Source organism: Ornithorhynchus anatinus, chromosome 16 (assembly GCF_004115215.2).
Source record: "Ornithorhynchus anatinus isolate Pmale09 chromosome 16, mOrnAna1.pri.v4, whole genome shotgun sequence".
Lineage (NCBI taxonomy): Eukaryota > Metazoa > Chordata > Mammalia > Monotremata > Ornithorhynchidae > Ornithorhynchus > Ornithorhynchus anatinus.
Window position 1 is genome coordinate 23,822,128 of NC_041743.1, and position 25,318 is coordinate 23,847,445.

Below are 25,318 nucleotides of genomic sequence, written 5' to 3' on the forward strand. Positions count from 1 at the left end.
GCTCTAGACATACAGTGGTTCGACAGGTGTATCAACCTCCTTACTGGTCTTCCTGCCTCCAGCCTCGCCCTGCTCCAGTCTACACTGTGTACTCCTCTATGGATCATCTTCATGGAGCGTCACTCAGTACGCATCTCTCCACTGACAGTTTGTGTTTTTTGCAGTGAACAAAAACTCCTCCCACTCAGTTTCAAGGCTCTGAACCAAGTTGCTCCATCTCAGCTAGCTGCAGTCTTGGTCTGCTACAGCCCAGCTTTCGGGTCTTGTTCTTTCCAAGCTAACTCTCTAGATACACCTCGCTCTCAACAGTCTATGGGGGAAACAGACATTAATACAAATAAACGATTTATGAATATGTACGGTGAGGCTAAGGGAAGGGTGAATACCAAAATGTCCAAAGGGCATGAATCCAAGTGTCCAGCGCTCCCCTTATCCTAAAATCCCACCTCCCCCAACACACTCTCCCCTCTAGACTATAAACTCATTTGGGTAGGGAATGGGTCTGTTGTGCTGTACTCTTCCAAGTGCTTAGTACAGTGCTCTGTACACTGTGACCAATTAATCCATGGAACATGCGTGCCCTGTGGTACTCTTCTAAGCACTTAGTACAGTACTCTGCACATAGTAAGTGCTCAATAAACACCACTGATGATGATTGGTTATATTCCCAAGTTGTAGAAACCCGCCAGCCATCTCCACCATTTATGCAGAGCCATCCTGAATCCTTTTGTATATCTGTTTTTCAAGATCACACTCATTTATTTACTCTGATAATTCTATCTAAAAGTATTTTTAAGTCATATTCCCATTACAATGTAAGTTCCTTGTGGGCAGGAACATATCACTTCTCCATTTCCTATTTCTGAAGCATTTTTTCAGTGTATTGCAAATTCTACTACTACTACTACTCCTCACAATTTATAATCCCACACAAAAGACAACTCTACCGTTACTAAGAGAATCACTGACTGGGGAACAATGTCCTGCCTACCAGACATGCTGAAATCAAGCTAGGAGCACAAGAGACCAATAAACCAAGCTTTGTGCAAAAAGGATCCTCAGTTTGGCTGCTGTGGGCAAGTCTCCGCAACCAGACTGTGAACAACAACGTACAATAAGATGTCACAAATAGGTTCCACTGAACTCTCTTTGGGGGCTAAGATAGCCACTTTATTTCTCTAGCTTTGATTCCCTGTTAGAAATACAGCACGAAGGGGGTGATCCTGCCTTAGGACAAGTTTTCTAAACTTCAATTCAGTTTTAAAGAACTTTGAAAATGGGGCAAGGGAATGTCCCTGAAGTAAGAAGGAATACGAAAGGAACACTGGATCCTCAGTCTTCGTAAGGCAAAAACATTTGCATATTTCCTGATAGAAGCATTATCGAGGGTCTAGGCTGTTGAGGTGCTGCATGAATGATTATTTCCTTGGAAGTGGGTAAGATGGAAGCAAAGATATGAAAGTAGAATCCCAGGACACACTGCATCAAGATCTGGCCAAGATGGCAACGACTACCAAGACGGCAACCACCCGTCGTTCTATGAGAAGCAGCGTAGCCTAGCGGAGCGAGCACGGGCCTGAGAGTTAGAAGGACCTGGATTCTAATCCTGGCTCTGCCACTTGTCTGCTATGTGACCTTAGGCAAATCACTTAATTTCTCTGTGCCTCAGTTACCTCATCTGTAAAAATCTGGATTTAAGACTGAGCCCCATATAGAACATGGACTGTGTCCAACATGATTATTTTGTATCTACCCCAGCGGTTAGGACGGTGCCTGGCACATAGTAAGCACGTTAACTAAGAAGATGGATGAAATGTAGTAGCGTACACCTGAAGAACTCGACACATACTATAGGCACCCAAAAATCACATCTCATGGTCCATCTTCTGAGGGAGGTGAAGGTAAGTGAAGTGAGGGGACGCTTGAAGTGAGGTGACAAGAGAAGTGATCTTTTCCTCCTCCTGCCATCCAGTAAGTAGCAAAATTCCCCCTCTCCACCGCCCCCAAACACACACACAAACATATAGGCACACACAAATATACAAAGTGTCCGGACCTAATACTATAAAGGAGTCAAAACTGCTATGCTGTAAAGTTAAACAAGGTGCAAAATTAGAGATGTGTCATTCATTAGACTGTAAGCCCGTCAAAGGGCAGGGACTGTCTCTATCTTGTACATTCCAAGCGCTTAGTACAGTGCTCTGCACATAGTAAGCGTTCAATAAATACTATTGAATGAATTCATCTTCATCAATCGATCACATTTACTGTGCGCTTACTGTGTGCAGAGAATCACACTGAGCACTTTGGAGAGGACAACACAACAATGTTAACAGACACATTCCCGAACCACAACAAGCTTAAAGTCAAGAGGGGGATACTCACATTAATATAAATAAATTACTGTGGGGCTGGAGGGGACTGATGCAGAAGAGAGTGGGAAAAGAGGAAATGAGGGCTTAGTCAGGGAAGGCCTCTTGGAGGAGATGGGCCTTCATTCATTCATTCAATAGTATTTATTGAGCTCTTACTATGTGCAGAGCACTGTACTAAGTCCTTGGAATGTACAATTTGGCAACAGATAGAGACAATCCCTGCTCATTGATGGGCTTACAGTCTAATCGGGGGAGACAGATAAAAACAATAGCAATAAATAGAATCAAGGGGATGTACACCTCATTAACAAAATAAAATAAAATAAAAAATAAAATAATAAAGTAAAATAATGAGGCTTTGAATGTGGGGAGAGAAATCGTCTGTGGGATATAAAAAGGGAGGGTTTTGGGGGCTAGAGGCATGATATTGGCGAAGGATCAGCAACGAGATAGACAAGATTGAGGTACAGTGAGTAGGTTAGGAATAGAGGAGCAGAGTGTGCGAGCTGGGTTGTAATAGGAAAGTTACTAGGTGAGGTAGGAGCGGACAAGGTGAATAAGTGCTTTAAAGCCGATGGTTAAGAGTTTTTGTTTGCTGCAGCGGTGGATGGGCAACCAAGGGAGGTTTTTTAAATTGAAACATCGTTACTTGATGACTCTGGGTATTACGGTGAAGCACTGTTATTTCACGTGACAGGAACCCTAATTTAGGACTCCCTAACTCTAATGCAGCATTGCTTATGCTAGTTCACTGAACTGGTGTTTTCTTCCCTAATTTTTCTTTGGTAAAGAGTATTTTTCTGTAAACCGATTGGTTGACATGTGAAATTAGTGTTAGATTAATGTCAGAGATAGAACTCCTTGGCTCCCTGGGATTCCAGCATGCTTAATTACCCACTGCCTCATTCTCTTTGGCTTTTTTTAACCGGTACTATTGTGGTGAAGATTGTTCACATCCTCAGACGATGCTAAATGTTTAGGTCTTTGGAAAGCAGCAGATTTGCTCCTTAAAGTAAAGACATGACACGTTTTCTTTAATGATTCATCTTCATCTCCTTTGTCAGGTGAGAGTCTCTTTATGAAGCAAAATATTATTTGATTGTGGCTGATGAACCGAGATCTCAATGCGGGGCTGGAGGTCGGGGATAAGGGAGGGCTTTGTGTTGCTTTGTGTTACTCTGTCACCTTCACCGGTTCTTCCCCATCAAATTGAACAACTGAGAAATGGCTCAAAATAGCAAAGATGGCACCATCATCACCATCTCCAAAAAGAAAGGGGAAAGAGCTCACTACAGCCAGTGTCTTGGAATTTCATTTCTCTCCACTGTTGGTGGGACGCTGGTCCAACATCATCAGGCCCAACTCTGAAGATTATACGTTTGTGGCCATGCCTCTTCGAAGTCTTTCCTCATCGTAGGCAGAGTGAAGCGGGGCTGCGTTCAGATCTCTCCAACCAATTCTACACAGTCATTTCATTCATTTAATCGTATTCCTTGAGTGCTTACTGTGTGCAGAGCACTATACTAAGCATTTGGGAGAGTACAGACACATTCACATTCCCCGCCCACAGTCAGCTTACAGGATGCGGTGGGAGATAGACATTAATATAAAGACATAATTTACAGATGAGTACATAAGTGCCTTGGGACTGGGAGGCACAAGGGAAGGGGGTAGTCAGAGTGATACAGAAGGGAGTGGGAAAAGAGGAAAGCAGGGCTTAGTCAGGGAAGGCCTCTTGGAAGAGATGTGCCTTCAGTAAGGCTTGGAAGGGAGGGAGAGTAATTGTCAGCTGAATTTGAGGAGAGGGGGGGTTCCAGGCCAGAGGCAGGACCTGGGCGAGGGCTCGGTGGTGAGATAGATGAGAATGAGGCACAGTGAGAAGGTTAGCATTAGAGGAGCGAAGCATGTGGTCTGAACTGTAGTAATAGGAGACTAGCGAGATGAGGTAGAAGGGGGCAAGGTGGTTGAGTGTTTTAAAGCCAGTGGTGAGGAGTTTTTGTTTGATGTGGAGGTGGATGGGCAACTACAGGAGGTTCTTGAGGAGTGGGGAAGCATGTCCTGAGTGTTTTTGTAGAAAAATGATCTGGACAGCGAAGTGAAGTTTGGACTGGAGTGGGGAAGAGACAGGAGGCTGGGAGGTCAGCAAGGAGGTTGATGCAGTAATCCAGGCGGGATAGTATGAGTGACTGAGTGCTTACTTTGTGCAGAGCGCTGTACACTAAGCACTTGTCAAGCTCAAGACCGCAATAAGGAAACTGGTAGCCACTTTTGAAATATGATTCCGAACATCTGGGAAACTTTTAGCACTCCCTTTTTTTAATGACCGAGAACAACATCAGAAGTCCCAAACAGCATCACCCATATGGGAACTTCTACATGCTGATGACTGAATTCTAGACACACACCTACAAGAAGCAGCACAGTCCAGTGGAAAGGCCAGGGGCCTGGGAGTCAGGAGACCTGGATTCTAATCCCAGCTTCACCATTTGCCCGCCATGTGAACCTGGATAAGTCACTCGACTGATCTGTGCCTCATTTACCCCAGCTGTAAAAGGGGGATTTAAATGTCTGTTTTCTCTCCCTTTCAGACTATGGGTCAGGGATTGTATCTGGTTTGACTACTGTAGCTACGGAGTGCTGGACACAGTAGATGGAAGACAGTAAGCATTTAAATACCACAATAATTCTTATCAGTAAGACACATTTATGACTGACCCATTTCTTTGAATCAGCAATGCGCTATGGACTGATGAATCTGAAGAAGATGGAGAAAATGTACTAGCACACACCTGACAAACTCAACACTCCCTTCAGGTGCCCAAGAATGACATCCCATGGTGGAACTCCTGAGGGAGGTGATGGTGCTTGATGTGAGGGGAAGCACTCCCCCAGCTCAAAGGTCAGGGTTCGGTAGAAGCAGTGCAAATGGAGATGGCAGGAGAAGCGAGGTAGAAAATGTTAGAAATGCAGGTGTAGAAAATGATTCCTCTCTGAGCCGTTAGGCCGCTCCCATGAGAAACCTACTTTTAAATCCCAACACTCTTCGGGCATCAAGCTGGCTGGTGGAGGCTTTCAGAGTCAGTAGAGAAGTTACTGCAGACTCTGCTCAGTTGTTCTCTCAAAGGCTTAGGACAGTGCTTTGCACATACTAAGCACTTAACGTCATCGTATAAGCTCACTGTGGACAGGGAATGTGCCTGTTTATTGTTATATGATACTCTTTCAAGCGCTCAGTACAGTGTTTTTGCTCTCAGTAAGCACTCAATAAATACGACTGAACGATCGTTGGAAAAACGGATCGACTCTGAGGACTGCAGTGCTGCTTCACCTTTGCTCAGAATTGTTTTCGTCACAGGAGTGTCAGAAAAGTGTAAGCAAGTGATGCCAAAGTTACTAATGATGGTGTTATACGTTAAGTGTTTACTATGTGCCAAGCACTGGGATAGCTACAAGATAATCAGGTTGGGTTCTGTTCTTTATCAGGCTCACAGTCACAGTAAGGGAGAGAACAGATAAAATGACTCCTCATTTTACTGATGAGGAAACTGAAGCCTGGAGAAGTTAAGTGGCTTGCCCAAGCTGCTTCTCACCTAGTTTAGTGGAAAGAGCACTGAGGTGGGAGTCAGAGATCGTGGTTCTAATCTGGGCCCTGCCACTTATCAGCTGTGTGACTTTGGTCAAGTCACTTCACTTCTTCGTGCCTCAGTTACCTCACCTGGAAAATGGGGATTAAGACTGTGAGCCCTACAGGGGACAACCTCATTACCTGGTATCTACCCCAGCATTTAGAACAGTGCTTGGCACATAGTAATAATAATAATAATAATGTTGGTATTTGTTAAGCACTTACTAGGTGCAGAGCACTGTTCCAAGCCCTGGAGTAGATACAAGGTAATCAGGTTGTCCCACGTGAGGCTCACAGTTAATCTCCATTGTACAGATGAAGTAACTGAGGCACAGAGAAGTTAAGTGACTTGCTCACATAGCGCTTAACAAATATCAGCATTATTATTGTTATTATACAGCAGGCAAGGGGCAGAGGTGGAATTAGAATCCAGGTTCTCTGACTCCTAGACCTACTAGGTCATGCAGTTTCCCAGAGCCGCTTCAGGTTTGAAGGCTCCTTCATCTCCTTTAAGGGTGGTCGGCAATGCCACGGGCTCTGGCTTCCCCTTGAGGAGTTTATCGTTAAATGGGGACAAATAATTAAAAGTGTATGAGACTAGAGCTAGATGCCAAACAAGTGTGCTGTTCAGAGCACTGAACTGGGCATCTACTGTGGGCGAAGCACTGTACTGGCCTTTGAGACCATAACTACAAGTCAAGGTCATGATCCCTGCCCTCTACTTGCTTGTAATCTAATAGAACAGACAGGCACACACAAATAATAATAATAATTATGGCATTTGTTAAGTGCTTACTATGTGCCTAGCACCATTCTAAGCGCTGGGGTAGATACAAGGTAATCAGGTTGTCCCACGTGGGGCTCACAGTCTTAACCCCCATTTTACAGATGAGGTCACTGAGGCACAGAGAAGTTAAGTGGCTTGCCCAAGGTCACACAGCAAAGTGGCAGAAGCGGGATTAGAACCCACGTCCTCTCACTCCCAAGCCCGTGCTCTTTCCACTAAGCCACGCTGCTTCTCTTTTGAAACAATACAATAGGACTCAATGAATGATATTCACTGAGAGCTTACTGTGTGCAGAGCATTGTACTGAGAACTTGGGGGAGTAGAGGAAAAGCATAAGACAGAGCTGATTAAAACAAAAGTAAACAAAAAGTAAACAAAAGTAAAAAATAAATAAATGAATCATTAAGCTTGCTAACAGTGGCTAATGGGATGTCATGATCAGAAAAGTAGGAATCAGTGTTTTCCTTGGAGAGTTGACTTTTTAGGAAGTTTTAGGGGAGGGATGTGGTTTGGCGGATTTGAGGATGAGGAGATTCCATAGAGAGGAAACGGAACGTGCAGTGGATCAGAGGCAAGGCAATCAAAAGGAGGGTACAGGTAGAAGGTGAATTTGAGAGGTGAGAAGGCAGCAGAAAGGCAAGAAGAGTGTGGCTCAGTGGAAAGAGCCTGGGCTTCGGAGTCAGAGGTCATGGGTTCGACTCCCGGCTCTGCCACTTGTCAGCTGTGTGACTGTGGGCAAGTCACTTCACTTCTCTGTGCCTCAGTTACCTCATCTGTAAAATGGGGATTAACTTTGAACCTCACGTGGGACAACTTGATTACCCTGTATCTACCCCAGTGCTTAGAACAGTGCTCTGCACATAGTAAGCGCTTAACAAATATCAACATTATTATTATTATAGATGGTCAAGAGCCTGGAGACCAATATTTAGGAATTTGGGTTATGCCTGCAAACTAGGAAAATCATGGCATTATCTCCAAAACCAAATCAGAAACTTAAAAAGAATGGAAACAATTTCTCTTCATGGGAAGCTTTACCTCCAATCCTCTCCATGTAATTAAATTTTGCCCAACAATATTTTAAACCCTCGGTAACAGCAAAATGCCCTCCAGGAGTAATTCTAAGCGCTGACACAGCAGTAGCAAGCTTTTTTGAAAAGCAGTATTCCACTGGATTCATTTAAAGCAGTTGGCTCATTTGTGAGAGAAAAAGGAGAGACAATGATTCACATTTTCAGGTTAATTCACCCAAGAACATGGATAAATTCATCAAGTTACTTCTGATACAACTGAGATCTATTGCATCTGCTCTTCTGAAGCAGATAATATTCAACGATGCCTACCTTCAGCCCCGAGATTCAGAAAAAAGAAACCATTTGCTGGAAAAAAATAACTGACCATATTTCAGGGATGAATCGCAGAGACCCAAGGAAGTGGTGCGGCCTAGGGAAGCAGAAATGTATATAAGCAGTTCACTCGCATCCAACCCCTCACCAGTCCTCTTCGCTACCCCGAGTCCTCTTACCCCAGCGCTGCCCCATTCATTCATTCAATCGTATTTATTGAGCGCTTACTGTGCACAGAGCACTGTACTAATCCCTTCCTATGCCTTGCACATTTCCCACCCCTCATTCCCTCCCTACAGCCCCAGCCAAGTGTGGCCAGTGTAACCCCGGCTCCATCATGGGGAAGCTTCCCTTCCTTCATTATTGACCTGTTCCTGAACCAATCACTGTTCCTTCTCACTATCATTGAAACCTACATGACAGTCTTCTCTGCTGCTCTCTCCAGGTAGGGGACAGCAGCAGTGAGAGAGAGTTGTCTGCGTCCACCGTCTCCACTTCCGCTCCTCCAATTCCCTCTTAGATCTCCTCTAATCTGGCCTCCGCCCCCTTCACTTCACAGAAACTGCTCTAAGGTAACCAATGACCTCCTTCTCACCAAATTCAACGGGCTCAACTCCATCCTAATCCTCCTCAATCTCTCAGGCGCTTTTGACACTGTGGGCAACCCATTTCTCCTGAAAACATTGTAATAATAATTACGGTATTTGTTAAGCACTTATTATGTGCCAGGCACTGTTCTAAGCGCTGGGGTGGATACAAGCAAATCCGTTTGAACACAGTCCCTCATGGGGCTCACACTCAATCCCCATTTTACAGAGGAGGGAACTGAGGGACAGAGAAGTGAAGTGATTTGCCCAAGGTCACGCAGCAGACAAGTGATGGAGTCGGAATTAGAACCCATGACCTTCTGACTCCCAAGCCTGTGCTCTATCCACTAGGCCTTGCTGCTTCATTATCTAACTTTAGCTTCACTAACAGTCTCCTGGTTCTCCTCCTATCTCTCCGACTGCTCCTTCTCAGTTTTTTTTCTGACTCCTTTTGCTGCCTCTCGCCTTCTGGCAGTGGGGGTCCCTCAAGGCTCAGTTCTACATCCCCTTTGATTCTTCGTCTACACCCACTCCCTCAGAGAACTAATTCAGTCCCATGGCTTCAACTACCGTCTCTCTGCAGATGATTCCCAAATCCACATCTCTAGTCCTGACCTCCTTCCATCCCGGCAATCTCAAAGATCCTCCTGCCTTCAGGACATCTCTACCTGGATGTACCACTGATACCTCGACTAAGCATGAACGAAACCGAACTCATCTTCTCTCCCAATAATAATAATAATGTTGGTATTTGTTAAGCACTTACTATGTGCAGAGCACTGTTCTAAGCGCTGGGGTAGACACAGGGGAATCAGGTTGTCCCACGTGGGGCTCACAGTCTTAATCCCCATTTTACAGATGAGGTAACTGAGGCACAGAGAAGTTAAGCGATTTGCCCACAGTCACAGAGCTGACAAGTGGCAGAGCTGGGAGTCGAATTCATGACCTCTGACTCCAAAGCCCATGATCTTTCCACTGAGCCACGCTGCTTCTCTGTGAAAGGCAGGGAAAGACAATCCCTGTCTTTCCTATTACTGTAGATAATACCACTATCCTTCCTATCTCACAAGTCTGTAACCTCGGCATTGTCCTCGACTCATTCCACCCCCATCCTGAATCTATCACCAAATCGTGTCAATTCTACCTCCACAGCACTGCTAAAATTTGCTGTTTCCTTACCATCCAAATTACTACCACATTAATCCAAGCACTTATCCTAGCCCACCTTGATTACTGTATCAGCTCAGATACAGTTCAGACAACATTTCTCCACTCCTCAAGAACCCCCAATGGCTGTCCATCCACCTCTGCATTGAACTCCTTAACATTTGGTGCTAAAGGTCTCAGTCAGCATGACCTTGTGAATAGAGCACAGGCCTGGCAGTCTGGGTACTAATCCCAGCTCTGCCACCTGTCTTCTGTGTGACCTTGAGCGTGTCACTTCACTTCTCTGTGCCTCAGTTACCTCATCTGTAAAATGGGGAGTTAAGACTGTGAGCCCCATGAGTGACATGGACTGTGTCCAACCTGATCAGCTTATATATACTCAGTACTTAGTAAAGTGCTTAGTACATAGTAAGCACTTAATAAATACCTTAAAAAAAATCAGCTCACCCCATCTTACCTCATGTCACTGCTCTTCCCCGGCTAGGTTTCCCTTCGGCGTCATCTGTGCACATAGATCTGTGACCTCTGGGCATTTGGTATTTGTCCCCACCCTCAACCCCACAGCACCTATGCACATATAAATTATACATTATAAATTATTTGCTTATATTAATGTCTGTCTCCCCCTCTAGACTGTCAGCTCGTTATGGGCAGGGAACGTGTTCACTAATTCTGTTGCATCGTACTCTCCCAAGCACTAGTCAGTGCCCTGCACAAAAGAAGCACTTAATATATAAAATTGATTCTTTGATCTACCCTATTGCTTAGTAATTCAGTAAGTTCCATTTTTAAAAAAAGGCATCCCAAATACCCTGCTCCCTGCTGCTCAACAAAGTCAGAATGATATGGGCAGATAGGTTGAGTTGCTTTTGTAGAAGACCTCTAAGAGAGGTCAGCAGAGCCAAAGGGCATTACGAGAGCCCATGAGGGTGGACAACTATGCATGAGAGCGGTAGATCCACTACGGCGTCACCTTTACACATTCACCCTTCATTGCACAGGCTAAAAAAACGGGGACTGTGTCAGAGCAGTATATACAGTTGCTGATGGAGAGTGGTGGAGGCTTGAAATTTCTTTGTAAATAGTTTAATGACTTTCCTGGCCTTTGGCATTCTGCCTAGGTTCCCGTTAGCCAGCCAATATGCAACTAAGCAACAGCTTACGGACCCTCTGTTCTTTTCAAAATGGCTCAAAACAGACAGTGCTCCACCCTGCTCACCCTGAAGGGCCCCTCCGGGCAGCATTTCTGCAGATCACCCCATCACTTTTTCTGGGGGGCATCTCTCAGAGACATACATAGGGACAGAATGCAATCCTAAGTGGTTCTATTGAAACTTATCTGCTGAAAATAATCAGTGCCGAGTTTCACCTGTCTTATTCTTCTAGGAAACAATGACTACAAGCTAGAGATTATACAATTAAATTAATTAGGGTGTTTGTTAAGCGGTTACCATGTGCCAGGCGCTGTACTAAGCGCTGGGATGGATACATGCAAATCGGGTAGGACACGGTCCCTGACCCACATGGGGCTCACAGTCTTGATCCTGCATTAGATCCTGCAGTCTCGATGCTGCATTAAGAAGCAGCATGGTTTAGTGGAAAGACCCCAGGCTTGGGAGACGGAGGTCGTGGGTTCTAATCCCAGGTCCACCACTTGTCAGCGGTGTGACTTTGGGCAAGTCACTTCACTTCTCCATGCCTCAGTTACCTCATCTGTAAAATGGGGATTAAGACTGCGAGCCCCACGTAGGACAACCAGATTAGCTTGTATCTACCGCAGCGCTTAGAACAGTGCTTACCACATAGTAAGCGCTTAACAAATACTATTATTATTATCTCCATTTTACAGATGAGGTAACTGAAGCACAGAGAAGTTAAGTGACTTGTCCAAACTCACAGAGCAGACAAATGGGAGAGTTGGGATTAGAACCCATGATCTTCTGACTCCCAGGCCCGGGCTCTAGCCACTATGCCAAGCTGCTTCACATGTTACTGTGGAACGTGTAAAAACAACATTTTTTGTGCATGGTTGGCTCTGTTTATTATTCATTCCTTCTGAGCCAGTCATTTTTTTTCCTACTGGGGCTCTATATTGGGCCCCTCGGCTGTCTGTCGAGGTCACAAAGGTAAGAGGAATTTTTCCTACAGTCTCTTAAGACTGGATTTTAATAGGAAATGGCTGTCAAAATGAGAGACAACCCAAGGCTCTTTGGAAAAACCTCTGAATTTTGAACAACAGGACGTTTTCCATAACAGGACGTGAGAATAAGGAACCAGAGATAGGCAAAGAATGTACATTATCAAAAACTTTATGTACATATAAATTCAGACAGCTGCTCCAAGGGACAAGCAGAGAAAAATTGAGTGAAGCAGGTGGGTCCAAATTACACATTCACTTCCGGGATAACACAACTCCATTCCTCCAAGAACCAATTAAGAGTGACTCTGTATTAGAAACTCAAATGCTGGCCCAACCAGTAAATCTACTGATCACTTGGTTATTGTTCATTTGCTTTACGACCTGGTGACTGTTGTCCCTTTCACCCAGATCCACTTGTAGAGACAGAGACCTGGACATGGACCCAGACGTGTGATAAAGAATAAGCACTGTACTGTCAAGGAAACTGATTACAAGGAGATGTGCCACGGAGGTAGGCCTAGCAAGATCTTAAACATGTCCTAGACTACGTCGCAGAAAAGAATGCCTGTCTGCTTTTTTTAATACCTTGTGAGAATTCACATCAAGTCCACAAGAGTCCTGATAGTGCTGTGAAGCCAAAAATTAACTGCCAAGACCCCGTGCCATAATAAACAGACAGAAATCTATCCTTTTTTAATAAAAAAAAATCTCCGGGGGGGAAACTTCTACAAGGGTCATCAGTGTCCCACTATATACATGTTGACTATGGAAGGTGAGAGGTAGCATAAAGTCAAAGATGATAGCAATACCACCAGCTTCCAAGAGGACCCAGAGGGGAGTGATAAGAAAGTGGAGAGGAGTAGCTGCGTTATGGCATTCAATCGTATTTATTGAGCTCTTACTGTGTGTTGAACACTGTACCAAGTTCTTGAAGAGGAATTCTGTTTTGCGCCTAGTGAATTTAAGGGGACAACAGAACATCTAGGTGGACTGACCCAGGAGGCGGGAAGAGAGGTAAGTGATCTCCCAACCTGTTGTCTCTCCCCACTTCAGTCTATACTTCACTCTGTTGCCCGGAGTATCTTTCTACAGAAACACTCTGGGAATGTCACACGCCCTCTTCAAAAATCTCCAGTGGTTGCCTATCAACCTCCGTATCAAGCAAAAACTCCTCACCATTGGTTTCAAAGCTCTCCATCACCTTGTTCCCTCTTACCTCACCTCCCTTCTCTCCTTCTACAGCCCAGTCCACACGCTCCACTCCTCTGGTGCTAATTCTCATCGTGCCTCGTTCTCACCTGTCCTGCCGTCAACCCCTGGCCCACGTCCTACCTCTGGCTTGGAATGGCCTCCCTCCCAACGTCCGCCAAACTAGCACACTTCCCCCCTCCAAAGCCCTATTGAAAGCTCACCTCCTCCAGGAAGCCTTCCCAGACTGAGCCCCCCTTTTCCTCTGCTCCTCCTCCCCTCCCCATCGCCACAACTGGCTCCCTCTACTCTATCCCCCTCCCTGCCCCAAGGCACTTGTATATATATGTACATATTATTCTATTTATTTTATTAATGATGTGCATATATCTATAATTCTATTTATTCATCTTGATGCTATTGATGCCTGTTTACTTGTTTTGATTTGTCTCCCCCCTTCTCGACTGTGAGTCCATTACTGGTCAGGAATTGTCTCTATCTGTTGCTGAAGCGTACTTTCCAAGCACTTAGTACAATGCTCTGAACACAGTAAGCACTCAATGAGTATGAATGAATGAATGAATGAATGAATGAATGAATGAATGAATGAATGAATGAATGAACTGCAAAGCAGGTGAAAGAATAGGGCTGCAGATTTGGATTTGGTAGCCACCTACATAGAGCTGCTAAAACCGAACAAACGTTAACTCTTCGTGGGCTGGGAACAGGTCTAAGCAACTCTGTTAGATTGAACTCTCCCAAGAGCATATTACACTGCTCTGAAGACAGTAAGGGCTCAGTAAATTGAACGGATGAGCTCCTGGAGGGAGAGAGAGTCTGATAAGAAGGGTAGAAAACCAAGTGAGTCCCTTTTAGATTGTGAAGTGACGGGGACCGTGTCTAATTCCCACCTGGGCAATCTTTCCCAGAATTTAGTATGGTGCTCTGCACCCAATGAGCACTTAATAAATACTATCAATTAATCGATAGTAATTATTGAACACTTGGTGTGTGCAGGACATCCTACTAAGTGCTTGGAAAAGTACCACACAACACTACTACCAATATTATGGAACTATGTGACCCCCAGAGTAATAGGTTGAGGAGGGAATGAGTAGCTGACAAAGGAGGAAAGAGAGCTATCAGAAGAAGAGAACCAGAAGAGTTCTCTGTCTGCAAAAACCAAAGGTAGAAAGAGTTTTGGGATGGAAGAACTGGTCAACAGGGATTAAAGGCAGGTGGGAGAACAAGAAGGATTAGCAGAGAGTAGGGCCCTCCGAATTGAGGCCAATATGGAAGTCTCAAGAGACTTTGGCAGGCTCACTTTCCGAGAGTGGAAAGAGAAAAAGCTTCAGATTGCCAAAGGGAGGGAAAGACCCAGGGGAGAGGTGACAGGAAATAAAAGCAGTGGGCATTTACCGTCAGGTTGGGGGCATAAATGAAAATAGGGACTTGGGGCTATAACTTTGGGGTGAGGAAGAAGCAGCATGCTCTAGTGACCTAGTGGATAAAGCATGGGCCTGGGAGACAGAAGGACATGGGTTCTAATCCCAGCTCTGCCACTTATCTGCTGTGTGACCTTGGCCAAGTCATGTAACTTCTCTGGTCCTCACTTTTTTCATCTGTAAATCAATCAGCAGTACCTATTGAGTACTTACTATGTGCAGAACACTGTACTAAGCTCTTGAGAGAGTAGAGTACAACAGAATTAGCAGACGCATTCCCTGACCATAATGAGCTAGATGGGGAGACAGACTTTATTATGAATACATAATTTATAACATAATTTAAAGGTATAAGTGTTGCGGGGTTGGGGGTGGAACGAACATCAAATATCCAAAGGGCACAGATCCAAGTGCAGACACAACGCAGAAGGGAGAGCAAGTTTGGGAAAAGAGGACTTAATCGGGGAAAGCTCTTGGAGATGTGACCTTTGAAGGTGGAGAGAGTGGTGGTCTGGCATATATGAGGGGGGCAGGAGTTCTGGGCTAGGGGGAGGATGTGGGAAAGGGGTTGGCAGCGAGATAGATGAGGTCAGGGCACAGTGAGTAAGCAGACACTAGAGGAGCATAGTGTGCAGACTGGGATGTAGCAAGAGATCAGTGAGGCGAGGCAGGATGGGGCAAGCTGATTGAGTGCTTTAAAGCCAACGGTACAGAGTATCTGTTTGTTGTGGAGGTGGATGGGCAACCACTGGAGGTTCTTGAGGAGTGGGGAGATATGGACTGAACATTTTTGTTGAGGAATGATTTGTGCAACAGAGTGAAGCATGGACTGGAGCAGGAACAGACAGGAGGCCGGGAGGTCAGTGAGGAGGCAGAAGCGGCAGACGAGGCGGGAAAGGATAAGTGCTTGGATCGGCACGGTTGCAGTTGAAATAGAGAGGAAAGGACAGAATTTAGCAATGTTGTGAAGGTAAAACCAACAGGATTTGATGACAGATTGAATAAGTGGGTGGAATGAGAGAGACGAGTCGAGGACAACGTCAAGGTTACGGGCTTGTGAAACAGGGAGGATAATCGTGTTGTCTACAGTGATGGGAAAGACAGTAGGAGGACAGGGTTTGCGTGGGAAGATAAGGAGCTCAGATTTTGATAGATTTAATTTGAGGTGATGGCAGGACATCGAAGTATACATGTCCTGAAGGCGGGAGGAAATGTGAGATTGTGATATTGCCGGGAAGGAGAGGGGTCAGGGCTGCAGATGTAGTTTTGGGAATCATCCGCACAGAGATGGTAATTGAAGCAATAGGAGCAAACGAGTTCTCCAAGCGAGTAGAAGGAGAATAGAAGGGGACGTAGAACTGAGTACTGAGAGACCCCCCCTCCACTGTCAGAGGGTGGGAGGCAGAGGAGGAGCCAGCAAGAGACAGAGAAGGAGCAGTCAGAGAGATAGGCGGAGAACAAAGGTTGGATAATGTTTCCACGAGAAGCTGGGGGTCTAAAGTGTCAAAGGCAGCTGAGAGGTCTAGGAGGATTAGGATAGAGTAGAGGCCATCAGATCTGGTGAGAAGATCATTGGTTAACTTAGACGGTAAATTGGGGAATAAGACTGTGAGGCCCATGTGGGACAGGGACTGTGTCCAACCTCATTAGCCTGTATCTGCCCCAACACTTAGTACAGTGTCTGGCACACGGTAAACGCTTAAATACCATTCAAAAAAAAAGAATCGAGCAGTGGTAATAGCGTGGTGACTTTTACACACGAAGCACTTGGGAAGCAGGAAGACAGAAGTTATCGTTTGCTTTGTTCGAACACAGTGGAGAAGACCCAGGACCAGGCAGTTTTTATCTGGTCTGCACAGCAAAACAGTTCTAATGCCTAATTAAACTGATTGGTTTGAAACCTCTACTTGAATTTACTTGTATTATTTTCAATTATACAACTGATTAAAGTATTGTTGGCAGACATGTTTAAATCAGAGCAATGTGGCCTAGTGAAAAGAGCACAGGCCTCAGAGTTAGAGGACCTGGGTTCTACTCCCAGCTTTGCCACTTGCCCGCTGTGTGACCTGGGGTAAGTCACATAACTTCTCTGCGCCTCGCTCGTCTATAAAATTCAATACTTGTTCCCCCTCCTACTTAGGCTGTGAACCCCCTGTGAGACAGGTACTGTGTCCAATCTGATTATCTTGTATTAATCCCAATTCCTTAGTAAGGTGCCTGGCACATAGGAAGCACTTAAATACCACAGTAATTATTATTGTTATTAAAACGGGGATTAAATACCTGTTCTTCCTGCCCTCAGTCTGTGAGCCCAGTTTGGGTCAGGGACTAACCCTACCAGAGTTTAATAGAGTTTTAGTAGAGTTTAGTTTAGTTTAGTTTAGTAGAGCTTGTTTAGTAGAGTACTGTGCATATAGCAAGCCTTTAACAAATACCACAATTGTTTTTATTATTACTACTATTATTATTATCATTATTACAACTCTTCCAAGGACTCAGTCAGAGTTCCCTTTCGGATTCCAGTCGCATTTCATCTCTCAATAAATCTGCTCCTGGCACTCAGCACTACAGTGCTCCACACAGAGTTAAGCACATAAGCGTTATCAAAACGCTCAGTCACCTTGCCCCCACCACCACCTCTCCTTGCTACTCTCCTACTACAACCCAGCCGGCACACTTATCTCCTCTGATGCCAACCTTCTCCCTGTTCCTCCATCTCTTCTATCTCGCCGCCGACCTCTCGCCCCCATTCTGCTTCTGGTTTGGAATGCCCACCTTCATATGTGTCAGACAATTACTCTGCCCGACCCTCAAAGCCTGACTGCAGACACAACTCCTCCAAGAGGCCTCCCTTGACTAAGTCCTCTTTTCCTTTTCTGACATTCCCCTTCTACGTCTCCCTGACTTGCTCTTTTTATTCATCTCTCCCCCTGCACTCAGACCCACAGCACTTTCATAATTTATATTAAAGTCTGTCTCCCCCTCTTGATTGTAAGCTCACTGTGGGTAGGGAATGTGTCTGTTATATTGTACTCTCCCAAGGGCTTAGTACAGTGTTCTGCACACAGTAGGAGCCCAATAAATACAATTAATTGACTGACTAGTACTATAAGGAAATGTCTACAAATTTCTCATGTGCATTCATTAGACTTACTTTACTGGAACCAAGGCAGTACAAGAGTATCATCTAAGTTTAAGACTTGCTATATACAGCCAGCATTCCTTTCAATGCTTCCAGTACTCTCCTTCCTGTTGCATTATATGAACACCAGTCATAGGAAAACAGCAGACCATGCTCTGCTAAGATGGCTAGGTGCCAGTGGCTGGATCGGGCAGAGTGACTGGTAGCCCACTGGTGGAGTGAGGATAATGGAAGGCTGGAAAGTGGAGGGGTTCACACCCCGCAGACGGTCGACCGATGCAGAGTTGTTGGAGTGGACTAAGGAGGAATGACTCTTCCGATCAACAAAAATGGTCACTGTTGTTGCTATCGTATTTCTCTCCCCTACAATCAAATTGTATTTATTTATCAAATCAATCAATCATATTTATTGAGCACTGCTTCATGTTCTAGATGATTAGCAAGGTGGCCCTCCTGCCACACAAAAGGAGCGAGTCTGTTAGATTCTAAGTTCCTTGAGGGCAGGGATCGTGTCAACCGACTGGGAGAGTGCAATATAACAGACACATTCCCTGTCCACAACGAGCTTAGAGTCTAGAGGATGAACTTTTGGGAGAGCACAGGGAAGGTAGACACATTTCCTCTCCTTAGGCTAGAAGTGCCAGGCGGTTTAATTTGGCTCTTTGGGGCACATGTCGTGCCGCAATATGTGGCATGATGGTCTACTTACGGCAAGATTTCAACCACAAAGCTCCCAGCCCTGGATCGTGAAATTGTGTTGGCTGTCCCAAAACACCAGCTGAATGCCAAATTGCTGGTGACTTTTTTTGGCACTCTTCTCCAAAATATTTCCTACACTGAACCTCCCCACAAATCTGTAACCACCTTCACCATGCAAAATTGTTTATTTCTAACCTAAATCTCTCATGCTGAAGTGTCAATCCATTTCCTCAGGTCCTGCTCCAGATGAAGGTATTGTACTCTCCCAGATGCTTAGCACAGTGCTCTATACACACAGTAAGAGCTCAATAAATACCACTGATTGAGGCTGAGGCTCGTTGGGCTCCAATCTCTAGCAAATAATCCTTTTGAGATCATCTTTTCTCTAGTGCAATAAATTCAGTATCTTCAACCTTTCATTATAATTAATCCAGGCAAGCTCAAAGTCTAGTCACACCAGTCTATGAAGTCTGTGTGCTGTCATCTGAATTGTAGGACTACTTCCTTTCATGCAAAACAGAGACAAACTACTATTTATTTCACACACTACCAAGACTTACTTTAAAAGATGCAATCCTATAATTCTTAATTTCATAAAATCATATCTTTCCAAATACATTATTGAATAAACTTCACCAGCAGCCCTAACCAAAGAGAGAACTTTATCAGGTCAGCCTGGAAAAAAAATATTTCAGTAGGCTGAGCCTCAGTGGTGAGAATTGGGAAAAGAGGACCTTGACCAAGAAGAATATTCCTTCAATAGTATTTATTGAGTGCTTACTATGTGCAGAGCACTGTACTAAGTGCTTGGAATGTACAAATAGGCAACAGATAGAGACATTCCCTGCCCACTGATGGGCTTACAGTCTAACTGGGGGAGACAGACAGACAAAAACAATAGCAATAAATAGAATCAAGGGGATGTACATCTCATTAAAACAATAGCAATAAATAGAATCAAGGTGATGTACATCTCATTAACAAAATAAATAAGGTAAGAAAAATATATACAATATGACCATCAAATCCCAGAATGTGGATAGGTTGTGCATTAGTATATACTTTTCAGCTTAAAATTTCCAAAATAGTTTTAAAATCTCGAAAAGAGATGAGGAGGGACTCTGAGGGATGGAGAAAGAACAGCACTTTGCCCCTTGAAAGGTAGCAAAATTATTTCATTAAACCAAGATGCACAGAGAGTATGTTCTTAATCCGTGATTTATGAAAATCTATTCAAATTATAAAATTCCCTTAGAAGATTATTTCCATAATGGAGGTCTATTAACCGTTAATAGAAAATTAGTATTAGTGTTAGTTCACCACTTCAAAGAAAAAAAACCCACTTCCAAACAGCTCTTAAAATGTCAAGTGTGTGCAAATGAGATTTCTAAAGGATGAAATCTGTTGAAGATGGTGGCCACCAAAAAACCAACAGAAAATCATGCCGGCACGACCTATAATTACTATCATCTGGAGATAATTCACAAATAGACTTCATCATCTGTTAGTAAAAGTAGCAAAGAAATCCATTAGCAAAATGGGCCATACTCTCATAACCCATCACCTTGCGATATGTGACTCTCATTCAAAAATCATCCTGGGCTCCCTGACATTTAGACCCTGGAGTGAAATACGCTTCAAACTACAAATTGGAATTGTGCTCGTTTGTGTTTTGAGGTTTAAAGATATCTAAGGGCCGCTGGATGTATTACCGAGGGATCGGTCATTAGATGTGGAAGCTTCGGGTCTAATTGTTGAGATTTAAACTGACATTCATCAGTATGACCTGATGCCTGTTTGCTCACCTTTGTAAAATGGGCTGCTTTACTCCCAACCAAGTCTCCTGCTGGCCCTGGCATTTATCGGCCACTTAATAGGGGGAAGCTAAGAATTAATCTGGCTGGGATATCAAATTATCTCCTCGTGTAAAGAGATTATTCAATGGGGAGTAGTGTGGCCTAGTAGAAGGAGCATGGGAAAGGGAGTCAGAGGACTTGGGTTCTAATCCTGGCTCCACGACTCGATGCAGTGTGATCTTGGGCAAGTCACTTAACTTCTCCATGCCTCAGTTTCCGCATCTGAAGGTAGGGGTTCAATACCTGCTCTTTCTCCTTAGGCTGGGAACCCTGAATGGGACAGGGATTGTGCCCTGGCTGGTTATCTCGTATCCAGCTGGGTTCTTTAGTACAGCGCTTGGCTCATGGTAAGTGCTCAACCCATGCCATTATCATTATTGTTATTAGCCTGGCAAACTATTCTCCAGCTTTTCCTTTACAGTGCCCAAACAGCAGAGTTACTGAAAGCGGCAAGTGGCCAGAACCCGAAGAAGAGTACAGAATAATCCCTAACCCAGTTTTTTTGTTGCTGCTCGAATTCTTACTTGCCCACAGACTTCCACTAGCCCATCGTAATGGGCGTGCCGGATACATCTTGCCAATCCTTTGCCCCCTTGCCACTCACAGGCAGAAGATACCTTTATGAGCTGCGGGGCGTACTCGATGAGCAGAGCCACGGATTCTGTGGTGGGAGCATGCACTGCCTTGTCCCATTCGACGTCGGGAAGGAGCCTGGGGAGTCAGTCTCGAGTCCGGTGGGCAGCCAGGGAAGGGATAGGCACTATCCAGAGCCACCTTTCCCTGTAAAACTAGACACTGACAGATTTTCACAGAGGATTCATGTACGATGAAGGGAGACTAGGATTTATACTTGTGTGAGCTTCTCAAAATAATAAACCATAACAAGAGGTCAAGGACTCTGCCCAACCTGTTTATCAGGGCTTGACACACAGTAAGCACTTAATACCTTTATTATCATTGTTAGTATTACTTAAGAGTGATATTTCTTAAGCACTGTCGAGCACTGTTTTAAGCACTGGGGTAGATACAGGTTAATCAGATCAGAGTCCCTGTCCAACATGGGGCTCACAGTCTAAGTAGGAGGGACACAGCTTCCTCCCCACCGGTTTTCACACAAGTAGGGTTAATCTCTCCCTCCCTTACCCCAGAACAGTAGGAGAGGACAAAAAGGTTTTAAGCAATAAGAGATGGTGTTTGAAAGGTAAGATACCAGACCGTAAAATAAATTCTTTGAAATAAAGCTGAATAACTTCAATCGATCTATTATCACCAAAGATAACCGCTCTGAAATACTCAGTCTTTTGGGAAGTTAACTCCCTGACGGCAAGAGCATGAGGGTTGAATGATTCTAAGATCAGAAATATGCATGACTTTTATAGCCACGAGGAGACATGGGGGTTATGCTAAAATTTTCCATTGGTTATTGGAATACCAAAGCCACAATAACATGAAATGGCATCGTAACAATTCCCTCCACTAAGAAAAATTCACCGGAGCGTATCCACTGCTGCAGTGGGATGGGGGAAATCTTCAGAGGTAAAATTTAACAGACGCTTCAAACTTCCAGATGATGATGACGGTATTTGTTAAGCGCTTCCTATGTGAAAAGCACTGTTCTAAGCGCTGGGGGACAAGGTGATCAGGTGGTCCCAAGTGGGGCTCACAGTCTTAATCCCCATTTTACAGATGAGAGCAGCGAGGCACAGAGAAGTTAAGTGACTTGCCCAAAGTCACACGGCTGACAAGCGGCGGAGCAGTAATTAGAACCCATGACCTCTGACTCCCAAGCCCGGGCTCTTGCCACTGAGCCACGCCGCTTCTCCAAATGAGACAGGAACTAGATAAAAATCGTATGACAGTTAAAATCCGACCTATTTACTCTATCGCTACGCTATGGAAGATCACAACGCAGTGAAGGTAAGAACACATGAACTTTAAAGACTGTGCGTTAATGCCACGCTTTTCGTCCTTAGCAATCCGGGCAAAGATCACATTGATGGATTAGGAAACTAGTAACCGGGGGGGCCAAATGACCCGAGCTGCCCCTTTTTCATCCTTTCCGTGTATCGCAACCCAGTTAAGTAAGTTTGGGAAGAGGGGACCCCTCTTTGACCCGCGATCTGCAAGCACGGTACCGCCAATGCCAAGAAAGGTGAGAAAAAGCAGAGGACGAAGAAAATCTCCCCGCAGCTGGAATGCACACAAGAACCACCTGTTCACACATCTTCTGCATCATCGGGCCCTGTGAATAATACCACTGTTTAAACGGAAGAAGGGAGAATGTAGGGATCCCGCGACCCCTGATCGAGTTAAGGCCAGGGACGGGACGAAGCATTTTCTTGCCATCCGAAAATGCGCCCAATGGCAGCCAGAGAAACGATTTTTCCAACGCTTCGCGGAAAGTAGGGACACCCCTCTACGTCCCCCGTTAGATTGCAAATCCCCGAGGGACAGGGAACGGGGTTTTGGGTCGTGCTTTTGCAATCACCCATGCGCTCGGTGCAAATGTTTGGTGCTCAATACAGTCTACTGATTAAGTGATCGTTTTTACACGGAACTTCCCAGCCCAAGCCTGTCTGGGGCAGGGATCCTCTCTCTTTATTGCTCTATCGTACTTTCCAAGCGCTCAGTACGGTGCCCGGCACACAGTGAGCGCTCAATAAATACGACTGGACGAACGAACGAATGACCGAGATTTCCGTAAGTCCCGTCGACCCTGAACGTTATAAAACTCCAGAAATTAGTTGATCGATTGAACCTTTGAACGATCGATCGTATCTGAGCGTTTACGGGTGTGCAGAGAGGGGAGGCTGCAAGAGCGCAGGAGAAAAGAAAGAGGGAAATACTGCAGGAATCGCTGCCGGGACTTTTTGGGGGGCCGAAAGGGTGTAGACGGATCTCCCACGGCCCCGATGATTAAATCGGGGCGCGGGCAGGACCTAACGCGGGTTCATCAAACGGAGGATGGAAGGAGATTCCTGTTGTTGCAATACACTCTTTTTTTCTTGTTTTTTTTTTTCTTGGTGGGGAAGCCGGGCAGGCCCCGCAGAGCTGGGATTGAGGTAGCGCTCGTTCGGCCGGGCTGCCGCAGGTGGAGGAAGAGGAGGAGAAGGAGGAGGAGGAGGAGGAGGAGGAGAAAAAAAAGAAGAGCCGCCCGGCCGGACCCCCGACCTCTCGGGCCGGCCAGGCTGGGGGTCGGGCCGGGGGGTCTTGGTGGGGCGCTGGGTTTCTGCGACCCCCCAGGCAGGGGACTCGGCGACCAGGCAGACGTGGCCCACATGGCCCGCCTGGCACCGATGCACGGACGGTGCGTCTGGTCGGGATGCCCGCACGGGCGGACTGGAGAGCCAAACTTAAAATCTGCGTTTCAAGTCAGCAGGGGCGGCTTTCGGGCGGCGGCGGAGGGGCAGAAAGCGGCTCGTCCTCGGTCCCGATCCCGACCCCGATCCCTGCCCCGACCTCGACCCCGACCCCGAACCGGCCGATCTGGGTCAGCGGCGAAGCGCAGCAGCTCAGCCGGGCCGAGCACGAAACCGGGGAGCACACACACACACACACACTCAGATGCACACACATCTCCTCCTCCCCCAGCCTCCCCCCCCCCCCCCAGGCACTCGGGAGGTTAGAGATCAAAAGAAAGGACGAAGAGGGAAGCCCGTGAACACGAGGGGAACCAAAAGGTTCCATCCTAGCGCCCTTACAGACACACACACACACACACACACACACACACACACAGAGGGATGCCCAGTGGCACACACGCGGGAGCGGAGACACACACCCAGACAGACACACACATCTAGACTGCGGACCCGTCGTTGGGCAGCGATCGTCTCCAGCTGCTGCCGAATTGTCCATTCCGAGCGCTCGGTCCAGTGGGAAGCGCTCAATAAATACGACCGAATGGATGCACGAATGGATGGCGATGGGTGAAGGGGCCCCGCGCGGGAGGGTGGTGGGGGAGCTCCCTCCGGTACTCACACGAAGACCCCGAAGAGCAGCGCTCGGACGGCCACCTCGACGGCCAGCTCCCGCATGGTGCCCGCCGCGGGGCGGGGGGCGGGGGGCAGGGGGGCAAGGGGGCAGGGGGGCAAGGGGGCAGGGGGGCAAGGGGGCAGGGGGCAGAGGGCGGCCGCCGCCGCCGCCGTCTCCTCCTCGCCTTGCAGCGGCGCCTCCCTGTCTCAGCGCCACGGGACCATCTCCGCCGCCAGAAAGGGAGGTGGTCCCCGGCAGCCGCCGGCCGGGCCGGGCCGGGCCGGGATGGGCGGGGACGGGAGGCGGCCAGAGGTCAGGGCGAAGCCTCCGGCTGGCCAAAGTGCCGGCGGGGCGGCAGGCTCCGGCCCCGCTCCCGGCCCGCCCCCTGCCCCCTGGCCCGGCCCCTGGCCCTGCCCATGCCCCCCGGCCCCCGCCCCCCGGCCCCCGCTGCGGGCTGAGCTCCGGCCCGGAGGCGCCCCGCGCCCACACGCCCGCCCCCCGGGAAGGAAGGGAGGAAGGAAGGAAGGAAGGGAGGGAGGGAGGAGGGCGGGCTGCCCCGCCCCGCCCCGCCCCGCCCCGCCCGCAGCCCGGACAGACACAGACCGACAGACCGACCCACGGAGCCTCCGCGCCCCAGCTCGAATTGGGAAACGGGGGAAACCCTCCTTCTCCTCCTTCCCGTCCTGATGCTCCTCCTCCTCCCCCTCCTCCCTTCCTCCCCCTCCTTATGCTCCCCATTCTCCTCCTCCTCATCCCATCCTCCTCCTCCCCCTCCCCATTCTCCTCCGCCTCCCCCTCCTCATCCTCCTCCTCTCCCTTCTCCTCCTCATCCTCCTTCTCTCCTTCTCCTCCTTTCCGGACGCCCCGGCAAGCCCCCCGCCCGGACCCGCCTGGTCCAGATGCGGGGACCCCTCGCCCTCCCCCACCCCCCAACACGACACCCACAACTAGCTTCCACTCCTGCCCTGCGCCCAACCCCTGCCCGC

The 25,318-nt window shown here is 46.9% G+C and overlaps 1 protein-coding gene across 1 annotated transcript in view; it reads right to left on the reverse strand.

The window, feature by feature from the left end:
• Nucleotides 1-24,403, reverse strand: part of PLPP4 (phospholipid phosphatase 4) — a 108,667-nt gene extending 84,264 nt beyond the window's left edge. Inside the window, exon 1 of the mRNA XM_029081570.2 lies at nt 24,339-24,403. Within this exon, the coding sequence (XP_028937403.1) occupies nt 24,339-24,394 (56 nt within the window). The 5' untranslated portion in view covers nt 24,395-24,403. The remainder of the gene's footprint in view (nt 1-24,338) is intronic.
• Nucleotides 24,404-25,318: the final 915 nt, after the last annotated feature.